Here is a 17419-nt window from a genome sequence, read left to right as displayed (position 1 = left end):
GAGTGTTCCATTAACCTACCACGCATGTCATTGGAATGGATTACTTTTGGATTAGTCCAATACAACCCAGATATGTTGCTTAAATTCATTAATAAAAAAGTCAGTGTGTTTTTTATTCCCCTCTGGTCTTTTCTGTCTTATGGCTGTATAATATACATTGTTTTTGAAAGCTGGAGAAAGCATGAGTTTCCATCATTCAATTCTAAAGCACAAGAAATTGGAGGAAGACATAACCAATTGTGCTGCAGAGAAAAGGTAGAATTTTTTCAAAAAACTTCTCCACGACCAGTTTGTTATAATTTGTGAAATGTAGAAAAGAAGTTTGTATCACGCCACATGTATTTATTATTTTGAATTTTATTCAAGGCCTATGTTTCAAATGAGTTTGAATGTGGAGCTGAGCTCCTTCCATCCTACCTTCCATTCTCCATTTCTCACTTCCTTTCAAATTAAATGAGTTAATCAAATCGGGCTTTTGCCCACCCCACCCCCAATTTATATTTTTTTCGCCATATTACGTTTAGGCCTTTTTTCCCTTTAATTATTTTTATTTATTTATTTATTTATTTATTTGAAAAAGAGTGTCCTTTAACAAAACGTATAACTTTGTGGTGCACCCAGAAAGTTTGATGGCTGCCCCTCATTACCCCTCCAATAAATTGCGAATGGTACGCTCCGTTGCCAAGGTGCTCGTGGAAGCCAGTTCACTTCGCTTCACTTTAGCACGCCCGCCGTCAACCGTTTGCTCAAGTTAGTTGTCGCTGAGAGGTAAGTAAAATGTTTCGCAGCTAGCAAGACACAGCTCCCAAGTGTTGTGTTAATTTTCCGAGTATCCTGTTACCACGGCGGTAACCAGCCCGACTCCGGAGGTGAGAGTCTGACTCGCGTTAGCTGAGTTAGCGTTAGCTCAGCTTTCAAACTTTGGAACATACTTTACCATTTTGCCCGCACTTAACGCACCACCGAATACGTGTGCAATACTAGATTAAACCAAACACAGGAATGTGATGTTTTAAAATATGCTTTCGGGGCTAAACCACATCTTGGCTGCATGAGCTTCCGTGGGCAAAAGGAATGCAAGTGGTGTTAGTTCGCTGGAAAAAAAATCTTCCTCCTCCTCGTCTGACATTTAAAAATTTAAGGAAATAAACCCCATATTGAATGTAAAAAGTGGATAATGAATGATGAGGACTTTCAAAACCTTTTGGGTCTGTATAAATCCTTACTTCAGCATTTCAGTAGATCTGTCAGGACTAATCTCAATCTGCTTTAGGATTTGCATTGGATCAAGTCCTCTTTTACAAGGATCAGAGATTTTTGGACTGCTTATTCCTGCATAAATTTTATGTTTCATCTACTCCCCAGCAAAGATGGGGCAGAAGAGGAATTTTGAAGATAACTTTGCCACATGGCGTCCAATTGACTCACAAGGACAAATCGTCATCTAGAATCTTGCTTCCACTCCTCCAACCACGCAAGCCAAGCTCCATCCCTGCCAGATGCTGCTCCATACATCTTAATGTGTCACTATGGCCCACAAAGAGGTAAACATTTCAACTGATGATGTGCATACTTTTAACAGCCTATACACTCAAGTTTGTTTCTGTCATTCTTATAACAGACTTAAATAAATAAAATGTAATGCAATGACTGATTCAGTTTTTGTGACTCTCATTGCAACTGCTTAGCAAGAGGTAAACATTTCAACTGATGATGTGCATACTTTTAACAGCCTATACACGCAAGTGTGTGTCTGTCATTCTTATAACGGACTAAAATAAATACAATGTAATGCAATGACTGATTCCGTTTTTGTGACACTCATTGCAACTGCTTACCACTTACAGGAATAACAGCATTTGCATTACCGTTTGATTAAATCTTGTAATCTTGGCCACTATAGTTATCTTTTGGCTGCTCGTGTCAACGTTATCGTGTTTTTGGTTACTTCCTGCAGAAGTATAGAGTAATTTGTGTGGTGTTTAAGTACAACAAGCCCCTTAGACCTGATACACAACCAGTGACAATATGCTGCATGTCACTGTCCACTCCTGGGGCCTCATGTGGAGCCATCTTGAGTTACACTGCTTGTGAAGTACAGTATAGAGTTCAGCGACAGGTGTTTAGTGTTGGCATGCCATTCTGTAGTTGTAATCATCACCTATGTAGTCCCAGAAGCCAGCCAGCATCAGCTCGCCACAAGACTGACAGCCTTGATGTTGAACACTCTTTTTCCCATGATTTACTGTGCATAATATACAGTGTAATAAACATTTTAATAGCCTATTACAAAACCAAAAACAAGCACACAGCAAAAATGAAAGTAACTTATTTAACTAACAACACAGGCTATAACTCACTAACATACAGAGGTCTTCGAATTCTGAGTGGAGACGTATCAATTCAGCACTGTTATGACTTTACAATTAGACGGGACTCTGGGTGGCATTTTTTAGGCGCTAAAGAAAGCACAAAAAACAATCCAATTGGGTGGGTTCTTCAGTGTAAAGCTGGAGAGGTTCCACAGAAAAAAATTGGTTAATTTTTAAATGAGTAAACACCAAATGTGGAGCATTAATTTAAGATTTAATTTAATTCCACACATTTACAAACTATACAATTAGAAGTTAATGCATCAGCTCTTATCAAGTATTATGTCATTTTATTTTTATTTTTTTTCAAGAAAGAATCCTGAAAAATCTGCTCATCCTTTGTCCTCAGGTGAATACGGAGCTGGACCAGATCTCTGCCCGACTCCAGCTGGATGGCTTGCCTCCAGGGGCCAGTCCAGAGGAGCGCCAGCACCACCTTTGGCAGCGGCTCCTCGACACTGAAGCGGAGCTGCAGCTGTACACCCAGGAGCTGCATACTTTGCGCTCCAAGCAGGCCAATGAGATGAAGGAGGTGAGACTCTTTGTACAGATTAGTTAAATTTTCTTTGTTTCTGAAGCACACATTTGATGTTTAATTCTACTTTGTTGTTAATGTACATGGAAAGTATATACTGGTAACTTATTAAAAAAAAAAAAAAAATCTCCCAAAACACAACATCACAAATACACAAACACCTTTTGTACTTGCGATTGTGTTGACCCCACTTTTTTTGATGTGTTCAGAAATATATTTTTGCACATGTTAATGTAGATTAATGTGTGGTCATTTTACCTACCTCTTCCAGTCGTTTAATGTTGTCACGGCCTCTAAGTGCAAACCTACCGGGAGCTGGTGAGGGCGTTCAGACTCATCGCTGACTGAACCACAAGAGGCACCGTTCTCTTGTCCACTCATCAATGAGTCTGATCTCCCTCACCAGTAGCTACTGCTTCCGATGGGAAGATATTTTACTTAGTTATTTCATGGTCTGCTTTTCTTGAGGGATTTTGTAACTTTTTAAATATGTCCTTTTGTTTGTTAGATGGACAGCTATGTAGCGCATATCCGCGGCCTTTTGCAGCAGCGTGAGTGCGTAACTGCTAACTATGAAAGAGACAATGAACAACTGCAACAAGAGCTTCACCACCTCAGACAGCAACAAGGTAAGTCCGGTGCAACCACATTCATTCAGTGAACATACTACACTCCTTACAAAAATGTGTTCGGGATAGTCAGCTTTCGGGTGAAATTTCATGATAGACCTAAAATGCTCTTTTGCACTGATTTTGACCTTAAATAAACTTTTGAATGCACATGTTCACTGTTCATTGTTTTAGTACTTTTTGCACCGCTTGTTGTTTTCTAGCAACAAGCTAACTGGCGTAATTTTCAATTAAATTTCACTCAAACTTTTCCAGAGTAGTCGACAAAGTGTACCAGCTGTCCCGTGAGTCTTATTTCCCAGTCTTGTTTGACTAAACGCGTCTTCTAGAGATTCAGAGCAAAGAGCTGGCAGAGATGTTGGCTCAGGAAGACCTTGGGGAGATGGGCTTGAGCAGCCCCAGTGAGCAAGTGGCTTACCTACTGGTGGAGAGGGCAACACTCCTGGAGAGGCTGGATGTTGCCGAGAGAAGGCTGGAGAGGCAGAGCTTGTCTGGCAACGTAAGGGATGTGCAGATACAGGTGAAGAACACACTACTAACAAGTTCTGCTATACCATTGTCTGGCACTAAAAGGATAATTGTTCTCATTAATTTATTTTTATGGTGCATAATAGACGCAAAATTTAGAATACAGTCAAATCCGTTCCAAAAATAATCGAGCCTTGACGGCAGAAGATAGGAAATGATGTCACCATTTCATTGCAGTCATCTTATGCATACAGATCAGACCATTTTTGCATGAACTCTTAAAATTTCCAGGATTTGTAGTTATGTATAACTAGCATTTGTAATCCTAAATGAATTTCTTCCATCCATTTCTGTAGTCAAACACTCAGAAAGCTTAACAAGTAACGGAATTTAAACTCAGTGTGCATGTTCATGTTCAAGGCCAGTGTCATATTCATGGTCATGGTTAAAGAAAACATTTTTGACAAATGACCGCAGGTGCAACCACCATATCGCTGCCATCAGGTCAAAACCTCATAAGTGACCCTCTGATGAATTTAATATTTTTTTCAGAAATCTATACTGTTGTTCAGTCTACATGTGTGGGTGTTATTTATTTATTTATTTATTTATTTTTCCCAAATTATTGACCACCCTAAAGTGTTGACAATGGCTTGCTCTCTTTCACAATGCAATGCTAATGTTTAACAACTTTGCCATTTTTGGGGTCGCCTGAAAAGTGACTATCTTGAAGGTACAAGGTTTTGTCCAGACTCCGGACTCCAGTGATGAATGTAGTACTGCCTTCTGGGACCCATTCTACCTACAAACATTTACCTATTGCTTGAAGGCACATTTTTATTCCTGAGCTTTCAACTCAACTTGAGACTGTCGCTGTTCTGCTGTTCTTCTGGTATCTATTTTATATGTTTATTTGTTTTAGCGTGTATTCTAATTTCCTACTAATTTATATTTATTTTATCTAATAATTAATTTATTACACCATATGGAAAAGCACTTTGTTACAGCTCCAGCTGTTGAGAAATACGCTATATAAATAAAGTTGTATTGGAATGTATTGCAGCAAACTGCAAAACGTTATTTTCCTTAAAATCTTCATATTTTGCAATATTCTGTTGACATGAGGCTCTCAAACAGCATTTCTCAGCATTCATACACATGTTGGATCTGCGATTTTCCGTTCATGCTTGAATTTCAAGTGGGTATATGAAGCAAAGGCTTAACGCACACGTTTTTTGATCAATGTTTAGAGATGCAGACACCTCATGAACTTTGCAAACTTCCTCTGCGTTCTGATAGTCAAAAAAACTAGTGCGGAGCCTTACTGAGCCTTGTTTTTTCCTTTTCTAATCTTATTGTTTGGTGTGCTGCTGTGCACGCTGATCTTTGCTCTCGGCAGGGTTCATCCCAGACTCCATGGAAGAAGCTGTTTGGGCTGCGCAGGTCTGCTCAGAACAAAAACAATATTACCCCTGTAGGTTCCCTCTCAAGAATAACTAACTCAACTAACGTGCCGTTATTTAAAACAACCAAGTGAACGGTAGTTTCTGCGGCTTATTTCACTGTGGCATTGCTTGTTACTCCTGGTCCCTGCATGACCACAGTTATGGTTTTCTCACTAACACGTCCTTGTGCTGGAAACTGATGGGCTGCAGGAGCACGTCGCATTTGCCAGCATGAGAACTGTTAGCTGTTGCACTTGTGCGGGTGAATATTATACAACATGTCTGATAGCCCTCACTACTTTGCAGACGTGCTGCGATGATGCACTCAACTCAGTCTTCAAAATGCATGTCTCTGACAACACCCACTTTATCTACTCCCAAACCCCCCGTCTAATCCACCTGTCATTAATGACTGTCTCGTCCAAACAACAGGCACACAATGAGGAGCTATCCTGCGAGCAAAATGAACGCCGGCGGCTGGAGCGTGACTTGGAAGAGGCATCGAGCAGGCTGGAGATGGCGCACCAAGAAATCCGAAGGCTAAACAATGAGCTGGATGTGGCCAAAAGCAACAGCCTCGACCCCTGTGGTGTGTTTCCCTAATGATACTAAATACTCTATTTATGGATTGCCAGTCAACATGTGGGACTTGTCCAGCTGCTGTTTGGTAATACAGAAATAGTGACATTACACTTTTCTTCTAACTGTTTTGTCCCAATAGTCATCAGCAAGAATAGGAAGCGTATTTGTAATTTACAAAATACAATGTATTTAATCTCAGGCTCTGAGCTTCAGGAAACCCTCCAAGAACTAGACATTCTGAAGAAAGAAGTGGACAAACTAAAACAGTGCGGTGAGATTGTGGACATCTTGTAATTGACATTTGTTTATGCGTCAATGTATTTTATAATGTTGAGTGTTTTTCTCGTGAGGGTTTAATATTATTTCATGTCAATCTTACCCGATTGCTAACAGATTTTTTGGGAGGGGAACGGTACTTGAATCCTACCAAAGTAAAAAGTCTAACTAATATGAATTTGAAGTGTGTCAGAAAAAGAAAATCCAGGACTGGTATCACTATAGATATATTTCCAACCCAACCGACAAATTTAGACTTCTCTGCATCAAGAAGAATCAGATGAGGTGGCTATAGCACATCTCTTTCGGATGTCTCCTTGGTGAAGTGTTCCAAGCACGCCCTTTGCTGGGGACAACCCAGGGCACCCTGTTAAGACTGTCTCCTGGCTGGACTGGGTACAGCTCGAGATTCTCACAGGAGAGTTAGACTAAGTGGTTCGGCGAGGTAAGTCTTGGCTTCCCTGCTTAAGCGGTTGCCCCCTCAACTCGACTCTAGATAAGCGGAAGAAAATGATTGGATGGATGACACCCGTCCTGGAACTAAATCAGGAAAAAAAACATTCATTCAGTTGAATTACCCTGACTGTATTCATGGTCATGTCATTTTTTAGATATGATGAAGCTGCAGCGGGCCAAAGAGCAAAGTGACAGACTAGATGCTGACAACCAAAGTCTGAGGGAGATGGTGTGCTCTTTAGAGTCTGAGAAGAAAAATCTTCTCGAGCAGGTTAGTGTGATTGGGTAAATCTATTCAAATTGAGATTATACAGCAGCTTGCGGTTGTGTTTGTTCAGTTGGTAACGAGGGACAAAGACCAACATGCTTACCTCAAAGAGATTGGGAGGCCAGACAACAGTTGCTGTGAAGTACATACGTCTGGCTTTTCAACTCAAGAATCTGATCTGACTCACCAACGGTAAAAATGTCATCTTTAATTACATTCTCTCTGTCAATGGTGCTGTACTGACTCACCCTATTCTATGTCAGCTGTCATGCGGTGATTGAGGACAGAATAGTTCAGATGAGAGAGTTGGAGCGTCAACTCCAAAGGCTCCGCAAGGCGCAGGAGGAGCTGGAGGAGAGGAATGAAGAGCTGGAGTCTCTGCTCGGCGAGGCCCAGAATGCCAGTAAGGAGGAGAGGCTTCGCCATGACGGAGAACTGGAGGGACTACATCGACGGGTAACGATCAGTGTAAAACCCTTCCTGCAAAATATTGTAGACTGTGGGATTGATTGTTAATATTTTGACAGTAGAAGACAGACATCCAAGTAATGCTAGTCCTTTATTTCAAAGAGAGAGTTTAAGTTTGGTGTTTAGGGCCATCTTCTTGAAGGGTTAGTAATAGATGAAAACTGATCATGCAGATCAAAAACCTTGAGGGGGAGCTGAAGAAGCAGAAAACTCAAGAAAAGTTGTTAAAGTATGGCGAAGAGGTCAAACCCACAGAGACCTTCTTGCCACTGGTAAGGAACCCTTCATGTCTGTGTGGTAACAGTTATTATAACAGCAATCTCATTATAATGTGTGTTAAATACGTGAGAATGAATCTCATTGAGGCTTTTAAATATACTTTGCTTTTTGCTTTGAACATATCTGAAACCTTAATCACATTTAAAGTGACGTTTGGTACGACTGAGAGCTCATTTCAATTGATGTTCACATATTAATTTTGCGGAGGAGATTTAACAGTAGTCAAACAAAAGCAAATGTGTCTGTATATCAAGCACCTACAGGACAGTAGCCCAGAGAGAATGGCTTTGCTGGAAGCTCGTCTGACTGAGGAGAAGGACTGGAGGAAACAACTAGAGCTAGACCTCAGTGCTGCTCAGGCTGCCTTAAAAAAAGACAAGGAGGTACTATAAAGCACATTACATAGCTTCTTTGTCTGTGTTGCATTTTTCTCACCGTCTAAAAATTGAAACTGTAACAACACCTTTTATCACAACCAAGGCTTTGCAGATCGGTGAGAGAGAGCTGAAGAAGCTAAGACTTGAGGTCAACAGTCTCACGACTGACTGCCAACAAGGGAAAACCATAATCAAGGGTCTCAACCAAGTCAAGGGGGAAAAGGCAGTTCTGGAGGAGAAGGTTTGACAGATGTTATCTTTATACAGTAGAGTTGTCTTAGTATTGGTATTTTACAGTTGAAAATAACTTCCCACCTAACTTTATTACTCATCTTTTCACGAAGTAGTTTACATGAGCACAGCACTGTTGTCTGGCTCTTCCTGCAATTTAATATCATAAACACACAGCAGGACTGAGAGATAGTTAAATGCTAAAATTCACGCACTCACTTATAATTGCGAACAGACACGGGTCTTCTAAAACAGATCAGATCAGCATATGCATTGAATATAAAAAAAAAAAATCCATTACCAGGCATTATGTGTTTCAGTTAGCTCAGATGGAGCGAGTTCACCGTCGACTCCAGAGTGAGTTGGAGCATCACAAAGACAGTAATCGCACCCAAAAGAACCTGCAGGATAACAGAATACAGGTGGACCAGCTGCAAGAGCAGGCTGACCGGCTGACCAAAGACCTAATCAACCTTCAGACAGAACACAACACAGTCAGGTTGGTGGAATTTGAAGGGTTGCCTGGAAATGCTTAAAAGAGCGGAATGACTGGCCCATGACAGGATGTCGCAGCAAAGCTTTCTTGTTTGGCTTACATGTGTTGGTTGTCCAGAGAAGAGCTGGCCTCTGAGCGGCGGCAGGCAGTTGAGCTGCAGGCCAAACTGAGCGACAGCATCCAGAAGAAGGTGGAGATGGAAGGGGAAAGAGAGAAACTGCAGCTTGAGATACAACACCTCAAAGAACAGCTCCAGCAGCATCAGGGACAACACTATTTGGCTCATGAAGCACTGAGCAGCAACTTGAAGTCACTTCAATTGGAGTCGGGTTCTAGTCCAGTGGACAAGACCAACAACAAATGTTTGGTTCAGGTAACTGCATTGAACCTCCTCTGATAAAGCAATTTTAGTTCACAAAAATCATCACATGCATCTTCTTTTACGATACAGTATCTGTAATGAAAGCTTCATATCATGATCATAAGCAGATCCCCCATGTGACGTCCTCAGTATATTCTAGCATGTTTTATACAGGTCTTGATGCTCTCGATACAGTGCAAGAGTTAATTTTATTTATTTTTGTAATCATCAGGCCTCCCGTTTTATCGTTAATAAAATCTGACTAAGAATTGGCCGTTTGTATGATTTTCATCCTACGTATCCATGTCTCCTCATTTTTTCAATTAGTCCCCGGACGTAGTGCAGAAGGCAGAAGAGGCTAAACATTTGAAGCAGGACCTGCAAAGAGTACAAAGCCTTTTCACCTCCGCAGAACGAGAACTGCGCTATGAAAAGGAGAAGAACATGGACCTGAAACGGCACAACACCCTGCTTGACAATGAAAAACTTAAGGTGTGTTTTGTCTTCGTACCCCAACACTGATCTCACAAACGCAAAGACAAGCAGGCACTTCCAGTTATGCACCGATAGTCGTCAAGTGTTTCCAAAGAGGACCAGAGGGGGGCAGCATTGTAAAAGGGCGCTGTGGACAAAAATGTATTGCTTTGTAAAATACGTCCAGCTATCTGGGGAATCCAAGTTTGCACTTTAAAACTACATCAGATAGGACCTTGAATTTACTGTCGCCTCCTCATTGGTCAGTTCTTTGAGTGGCTACATTCTGTCCATTGAGTCAAACAGCTCAAGAGTACAGCAGTCTGCTTACAATACATATGAAGGTTTTTGGTCACCATCGTGAACAAGTTTAATATTTAAGATTGACTGCCTGACTCGTTTTGGAACAATTCTCATGACAAATGCATCTTGTATACGATTGTTGTGCGTTTGACGTCCTTTGTTGGGAGTGGTAAAATCAGGACATACAATTGTCTTTTGCGTACCCGGCATTAAACTCAATGGAGGGAGAATGATTGGCACATCCAAGGAAATGTTGCTAATAATAAACTGCCTCCTTTAGCTTACTGCAGAGCTAAACCAGGCACAGACCAAGATGGCCCAAGTTGAGCAGAGTCTTCACACTCAGATGACCGCTTCTGAACGTCAGCAGGAAAGAATAAGAGAGTTGGAGCTGGAGCTGGCACGCAACTCAGCCAACCGCAACGTCGCCAACAGTCTGCAAGAGGAGTTGCAAGCCGAGAGGGCAAAACTCATTACTGCTGACAAAAAGGTCAGTTGTAGGTGGGAACTCAAACATTACATTCTCTTCCGATTGTTGGATTGCTTTTAGGCCGGTGAAGATGAAGCTGTCCTGATGCTCGCCACTGCCCTATGTTTTTGTCCACTAGTTTTATTTAGACTTTTAAAAAAAAAAAAAGAATTGATGACACCGGTTATTTTATTCTTCAAAGAATATTCTTGTCAGTCCTGTATTCTTAAATAAATTCATATCCTTATTAATGGGGGAACATCTTTTCGTTAAATCTTAACCACTTTGAGCATTGATGTACAATGCTCGATTAGAAGCTTAATTTTTTTACAGTGCTTATCCTCATTGGAGTCATCATTCAGCTGGACCTGGCGCACCCTGGACTGGTTGCCAGACAATCAAAGGGCAAATATAGACAATTGAGCATTACCATCAATGAACAATTTCACGTCTTCAATTAATGTTTTTGAAATGTTTTTGAAATTGGACAGGATGTCAGAGTAGCTGGAGAAAACCCATCATACAAACATGTCGAAAACATGCACATGCCACACAGGAAGCCCCCTGTTTAGTATTTCTGGAAGCTTTGACGCCTCTTATTTGTTGTACATATTTATAGTTCTATTACATTTTAGTTCATTGATCCAGAATAAGAAATGAATCTGGATCATTTTAGCTATTCAGAACATTTGTGCTTGTTTAACTCAATTGGTCTCTGCTCTCCAAGAGTTCTTTTTAAAGTTTATTTCACAGGTTATCAGCAAACTAACTATCTTTGTCCAGTGGTGTTAGTACTGTTTTAGTTAGACTCCGACTAGCGCTGGTTTGTTGACAGTTGAGTTTGATTGTAACAACAGGTGGTGGAATTGCAGCAACAACTCAAGACAACGCAACACCAGCTGCGCATGGAGGAAGCTCGATCCAGCGAGAGCAGCCGCCTGGAACGGGACAGCAAAGATCTATCTGATACTTTGTCCTCCTTGAGAGCTCAGCAGCAGGAGGACCACATCAAAAGGTGCTAACAAAGTGCAGAAATGCCAACCCAAAGCCTTGTTCTAACCTGTCCTGTATCACCATAGCCAAGCTGCCCTCATCCTCCATCTTTCTTTTTCAGGAAGCTCTTAGAACAGCGTGAGGAGGAGCTCCAGAACCAGCTACGTTCCCTCAGGTTGAAGGAGGGCTCGCTCACCAGAACAAACGCTGAGCTCAGCCACCGATCACAACAGATGGAGGGAGAACTTAATAAGGCCCGAGAGGAGGTACAGAATGTCTTCACTGCTTCTTTGCTGTCAGCATTAGATCACATCTAATACTTCTTATAATGGTCAGTGATCACTTGAAAGAACTGTGGTTGAAAAACGTGACCTACAATATCAAGAAAAATGTAGTCCAAAAATCAAACAAAGTTCCACTGTGAATGTACACAAGAAAAGGAGAGGTGAGGCTGGACAAAGTAGCTTGATATCAGCCTGCACTCTCTATGCCGATGATAACATTTCACGAGGCTAGTAGTTTAAAGAAATCATTTTAATTGCTTGCGCATTGTTGAAATGTAAGTGATAAGTAACTATTAATTTGTTTTTTACATGATTTGTTCCTTGAAGAATTAATATTAATTTGCACAACTGCGTTGCCTCGATTGTGCTTTAGTAGTGAATTAGATGCATATCATCTAAAATGCCATAATAAGGAGCCGTTGACTTATTCATTAATACCATAGGAAAGTATTTTATGTTGCGTTATGTTGAAGTTTCATAATTAGATTATCTGTGCAATAAAGGGCTTTGAATGTAATATGTTTGAAATGCAAAATAATATTTTAGTGAATCTCCTAATCACTGCGTAGTTTCTCACATTTTTAGTTTTATTCATTATATTATTATTATTAATAATAATATTATCTATTCATATTTTTATTTTAATTCCATGCTTGGATATCTGGTGTGTCTTTACTTTTATTGCACTGTACACCCCAGTATTTCTCCTTTCTCCATGTGTTTTTGTTGTCTTATTTGTCTCTTAGATAAGAGATGACCAAGCCTCTTGTCGCAGACTGAAGGATGATCTAGCAGCCAGTCACCTAGATTGTGACAGAATGCAGGGAGAGCTCAAGCAGGTTTTCCTGCAACTGAATACATACGTTAGGTAAGACCAAAATGTTCTTCTTACATGGAATGCAACATTATAAATCTTCAGTCTGAGATGTGAGATGACAATGTCTCATGTTAATGTCTTCATTGCGACTCCAACTAGGAAGTACAATGAAAAACAAAGTAAACACAAGACAAAACTACACCAGGCCAAGCAGGCCTTTGTCCAAACCACTTCGCAACGTGACAACACCATCCAGAAACTGGAGAATGACTTAGCCTTGGCCGCCAGTCTCTTGAACAAGGTCAGGTATTATGCTGTCACATGCCACCACACTGCCTAACCATATTAGATGCTTTTCCTCATTTGAAAATGCCTCACAAATTGCGTCTGATTTTAAAAACATGTTGAACATACAGGAAAAGGAGAGCATCCATAATGTGATGGAGGAAAATGAGAAGCTTCTGGAGGAGAGGAGGAAGCTCTTGCTAAAGATAAGCGAGGCGGAGGAAGTGGGCAGCAATGGCATGAGGACGGCCTCCACTGTCCAACACAGGTGTCAGTCTGACTTATACCTTAAAACAATACGCGCATATTGACCATCCTTACTATTGATAAGGACACACACTGAATGAATAGTGTGTCTCTCGAAGGGTCATTGTCTTAGAAGCTGAAAACAGGCAACTACAGGATCAAACTCTGAGGCTGTCCAATCAGGTCAGTTCCTTGGAACGTGCCTTGAGGAACGCCCAGTCCTTCAACAGCAATGAGGTAACACGCACTTGTGGGCACTCACGCACAGACACACAAACTAAGTGTTATCGCTCAACGAATTAACCAATCAAAGAGTCACGTCTCAGTACTTTTCAGTATGTTCCTCTTCTGCTCAGTGCTTAACACAATGATGTCAATTAAACAGAATTGCAAGAAAGTTCTTTGCGACAGCATCATGCAAACATCAAATTTAAGGTACGAGTGTAAAATGAGTGATGAATTATTGTACTTGACTCATTTTTATCACCAGACACATTCTGTCATGTCTCACGTCTGTGTTCACTAGTCTCATGTCCAGTTCCTGTGACCCTTGGGAGTTATTGGACGCGATCTCCCGCACCAAGTTTGAGCACGTGTCGGATGGAACGCGAGCATCTGTCTCCACGCAGCAGCCATCAGAACAAGGCTACCTGAACCTTGTCTCCCCACTGTTTCCATCTGACACTACCCTGGGGAGTCCAAATTGCAGTGATGATGCTTGACAGACACCAGAACCCAATGACGGAAAGACAAAGGGTAAAATATAAGTGGAATCAAATTATTATAAAGATGATGATGATGGTGATGATGATAATAATAATAATAATGAGATTTTCACTGTATTAAAATGGGAGATTCTTATTGTTTTGATGTTAATGGAATAAGATAGGAAAGGCCAGTGAATGTTTAAATGATATTTGATTGAGATTTGAAACAGCACTTTATCAAGCATTTCAGCTTACAGTTTACATTTAGGAAAATGTAGCCGTTGGATGTGAATAATTTGCATTTTAAACTTTTATTGTCTTTTTATAAATTAAAATTTTTATTTTATAGGTTTTTTTTTTTCTCGCCAATGTTATATAATATTTAGTGATGGTATTGCAGCCACTTTTGCCAGTGTAGTTATCTATGCCATGGTATGCACCAAGCAGCCACACCATTCTGACAATTACATGATAGCCAATAGAAGGGCTGTGTCAAATATTCTGCCTTCACACACCGTTGTAATCATCAGACTGAAATGACCTATGTCACAATTTGGTAAATTTCAGGCATTCTTTTCGCAATTCTGTGCTATTGGTCAGTCCTTGTATGTGAGTGGTATTTTTACAAAATATTGAACAATCACAAATATTGAACATGGCTTCATTTTTTTCGATGATGCAATGTTAATGGTTGAACAAACAAGACATTTTGGGGTCTCTTGAAAACTGAGTTGACTTGGCAGTACTAGGAATCTGCCCGACACTAGCGAAAGGTATGTAGGATGAATCTGCTGCTCCGGAGTATAAATTGCACCAGTCACCAAATGCATCTGGAAGAAGGAAACAACATATATAGGTCACTCTGGTATATAAGTCACATTTTTGGATTAAATTTATTTTACAAAACCGAGACCTTGAACAGTAGCATTCGGTCTCCCCAAAATCCCTGTTCCCTAACCGCGTGTGGTTTTGGAAATGTGCTGTGAAATTGTCCAATGTACAAAGAAATTGTGTGATTGCATTCCCTTAATCAAACAATCAAAAAGTGTGCTCTATTTGTCCAGAAGTTTAGGATAAATGAGGTTAGAAGTCTTTGGTGTCACATTGCAGCCGGAGAGTCAAGGAGGTCGTTGTCAAGTAGATCAGCGACAGCTCACTGCAGGTAATGTTCTGTTTTGATTGACACGTTCAGAATATTTCACGTAGCTCTTTATTGCACAAGCTGTCATGATATTGTGGCTGGTTGGTAAATACCAGGTTTCTCTTCACTGCTGTTGCCACTCCAGTATTGATAATGCAAAGATCGTTTTAAAAGTCAAAAGAGAAAGTGAAGGCTGCTTCTTTCCTCTATTTTGAGTCTCCAAGCATGATTTGTTTATTCCTGGGAGGCTTTGTGAGAAAGTTATGACACTTAATCAAACTCTAAGAGAGAGCTTTGTTTTGTAGCAGCACATCACCATTTGCATTATTTTCTTAAACGTGCCAACATGACATCACAAGTGTGACTTTGTCTTTCTGCTGTGTGACACGGTTGATAAATAGTGTGCATGAAACTCAATAGAATATAGACTTAGTAAATGTTTTTTTAAATAAACTATTTTCATAAAGAATGCTACACATTTGCTTTTGCATCTTTCTCTACATGTAGTCTCAAATTCAGACAAACCAAGCAGATTGCACTGAATTTATAACAGTCTCTTTATTAAACAAGGTCAAGATACAAAGATTTTTTTATTTTATTTTTTTTGTAATTTGAAATTGCTAACCCATGAGTTAACTTTTCAGTCTTGGTTGTGCATATTTAGTTGTCGAGAAACTGTATATGAAGCCACAATGCAAGACAGGAAAAAGTTTCATAAATCTACTTGATATTTTTTCATAGAGAACTCAGGTTAAACAGTTATAATACAGATTACAGCTCCATGCAGGAGGGAACAAGAAAAAAAAAATGTTTACAGGACTGAATACTGCAGAACACAATACAGAATAATGGAAATGGGATGATAAAACAGTTAAGGCTTACATGTAAAATAACCAATATAAAAGATTAATAACATACAAAGGTAATCATTTTTTTCCTCTCCAAACAGAACATATTTATTAAAACTTTAAAAATAGATATTATAAATGAGTAAGGTGTTACAGTACAGCAACATGAACATTCTGCCCATGATCTCTAAACAGAGAGAGTTAGGTTGAAGAGGCAGGATTTGTTGTTGGTGTTAATGTCAAAAGTTGCCCAGGCCAATGACTTGAAGCTTGCACGTGGACCTTTTTTTTTTTGTTTGTTTATTTTTGTACACTGTTAACGGTTCCTTCTCGGACATGACGTCTTTTTTCTTTCCACAAGTGCCCTGAAGGATACAGCGTACTCCATTAGTACCATTAAGTGGTTTAGAAGTACAACGTAAACAAAACAAAGAATACACTGTGCAGTCAAAAAAATACTACGTGAGAAAGAACATAAGAGGAAGGCGTTATTAATCTTGGCATGTACAATATATTTTGGATCGTGTTCACATCGCACTTCACTTTTTCCATTTTGTGTTACCTTATTCCAAAATTTTCCCTCCTCAAAATTCTACACACAACACCTCAATCTAACTTTTTTTTTAAAAGATGTTGTTGTATTCAGTATTTAAAAAAAATACTACAAATAATAATCCATGTACTCGGGCATACACAGCCTCTGCCATTTAAAAGAGTTAGCATACAGAAAGTGGTGCACGTGTTCACTGGAAATTAAAAATTGCCACACAAGTCAGTCATTGCATGTTTACGCACCAAGCATTTTAGGGTCGGGGAATGGTTTTCAACATGGCTTGAGTTTTAACAACTGGTTCAAATGAAATAAATCTGAGTGACCACAGTGAGTGAATGACTTCATGAACTGATTAGTTCCATTCTCGGTTCAGTAAAACTATTTCCCAACCAGGGATATGCGCACCCCTAACATTACACAAGCACATTACAGGGGATATGTGGAAAAACTGGATATCGTATGTTCACGACCATAAGGCGCACTTAAAAGTTTAAAATGTTCTCTAAAATGGATGGGGTGCCTTATAATACGGCACACCTCATCTGTAAATGTGTGACTGATGAGTACTGCGCCTGACTGACTGGGAGCATTTCCTGTCGACACACTGCTTGTATAGAGGAAAGGTGGACATTATAGGGGGGCGGGTGGTGGGCATGAAAGACCACACGAAAAAGACACCCCAGTAAGTACAAGTTAGTCATTATTTGGGGTGTTATTTTCAGATTCAGCGTGTGCTAATGCTAACCGCTTGCTAATGTTAACTTCATGTTTCAGTTGTGTCCAGGCTTCTAATGATTTATAAGCCTTGACTTTATCTTTGGTGTAAACATTCAGGTTTTCTATTCGGTGGGTGTGAATGTCTGGCCATTGCACAGTGGGCAGTCTTGTTAAATCGGCCAACGAGTGATTGAGGGCGCAGGGATCGGTAAATATCGTCCCGTCAGCCGGAGTCAACTTGTTAAAGTGACATTTAAGGTCGTGGACAGTGAGTTTACTGAGATGCTCTCTCAAATGACCGTTTTTTTTTTTTTTTTGCGTCCATGCCTATGTAAGCAA

At 40.2% G+C, this 17419-nt stretch overlaps 1 protein-coding gene across 6 annotated transcripts; it reads left to right on the top strand.

Moving 5' to 3' along the window:
* The first annotated feature begins 687 nt into the window (after window positions 1-687).
* Window positions 688-15436, top strand: ccdc30 (coiled-coil domain containing 30). 6 transcript variants are annotated; one of them, XM_088291970.1, is made up of 27 exons: window positions 688-768; window positions 1366-1544; window positions 2722-2904; window positions 3416-3536; window positions 3866-4056; window positions 5404-5478; window positions 5882-6038; window positions 6231-6302; window positions 6919-7034; window positions 7102-7223; window positions 7295-7487; window positions 7673-7771; window positions 8033-8161; window positions 8259-8396; window positions 8707-8885; window positions 9000-9255; window positions 9571-9735; window positions 10301-10510; window positions 11347-11504; window positions 11604-11748; window positions 12513-12634; window positions 12743-12884; window positions 13000-13136; window positions 13234-13351; window positions 13500-13549; window positions 13641-13870; window positions 14932-15436. In XM_088291970.1, exons 2-26 carry the CDS (start codon window positions 1530-1532, stop codon window positions 13834-13836), a joined length of 3489 nt encoding a protein of 1162 aa, XP_088148096.1. In that variant the 5' UTR covers window positions 688-768; window positions 1366-1529; the 3' UTR covers window positions 13837-13870; window positions 14932-15436. The 6 variants fall into 6 exon arrangements, with proteins under 6 accessions (XP_088148096.1, XP_088148094.1, XP_088148093.1 ...); XM_088291968.1 differs by having other exon boundaries at window positions 14886-15436; XM_088291967.1 differs by having other exon boundaries at window positions 13641-15436.
* Window positions 15437-17419: the final 1983 nt, after the last annotated feature.

Source organism: Idiotropiscis lumnitzeri, chromosome 3 (assembly GCF_059441095.1).
Source record: "Idiotropiscis lumnitzeri isolate Australia: NSW breed Sydney's pygmy pipehorse chromosome 3, RoL_Ilum_1.0, whole genome shotgun sequence".
Classification (NCBI taxonomy): Eukaryota; Metazoa; Chordata; class Actinopteri; order Syngnathiformes; family Syngnathidae; genus Idiotropiscis; species Idiotropiscis lumnitzeri.
This window is presented reverse-complemented; position numbering and strand designations above follow the sequence as displayed.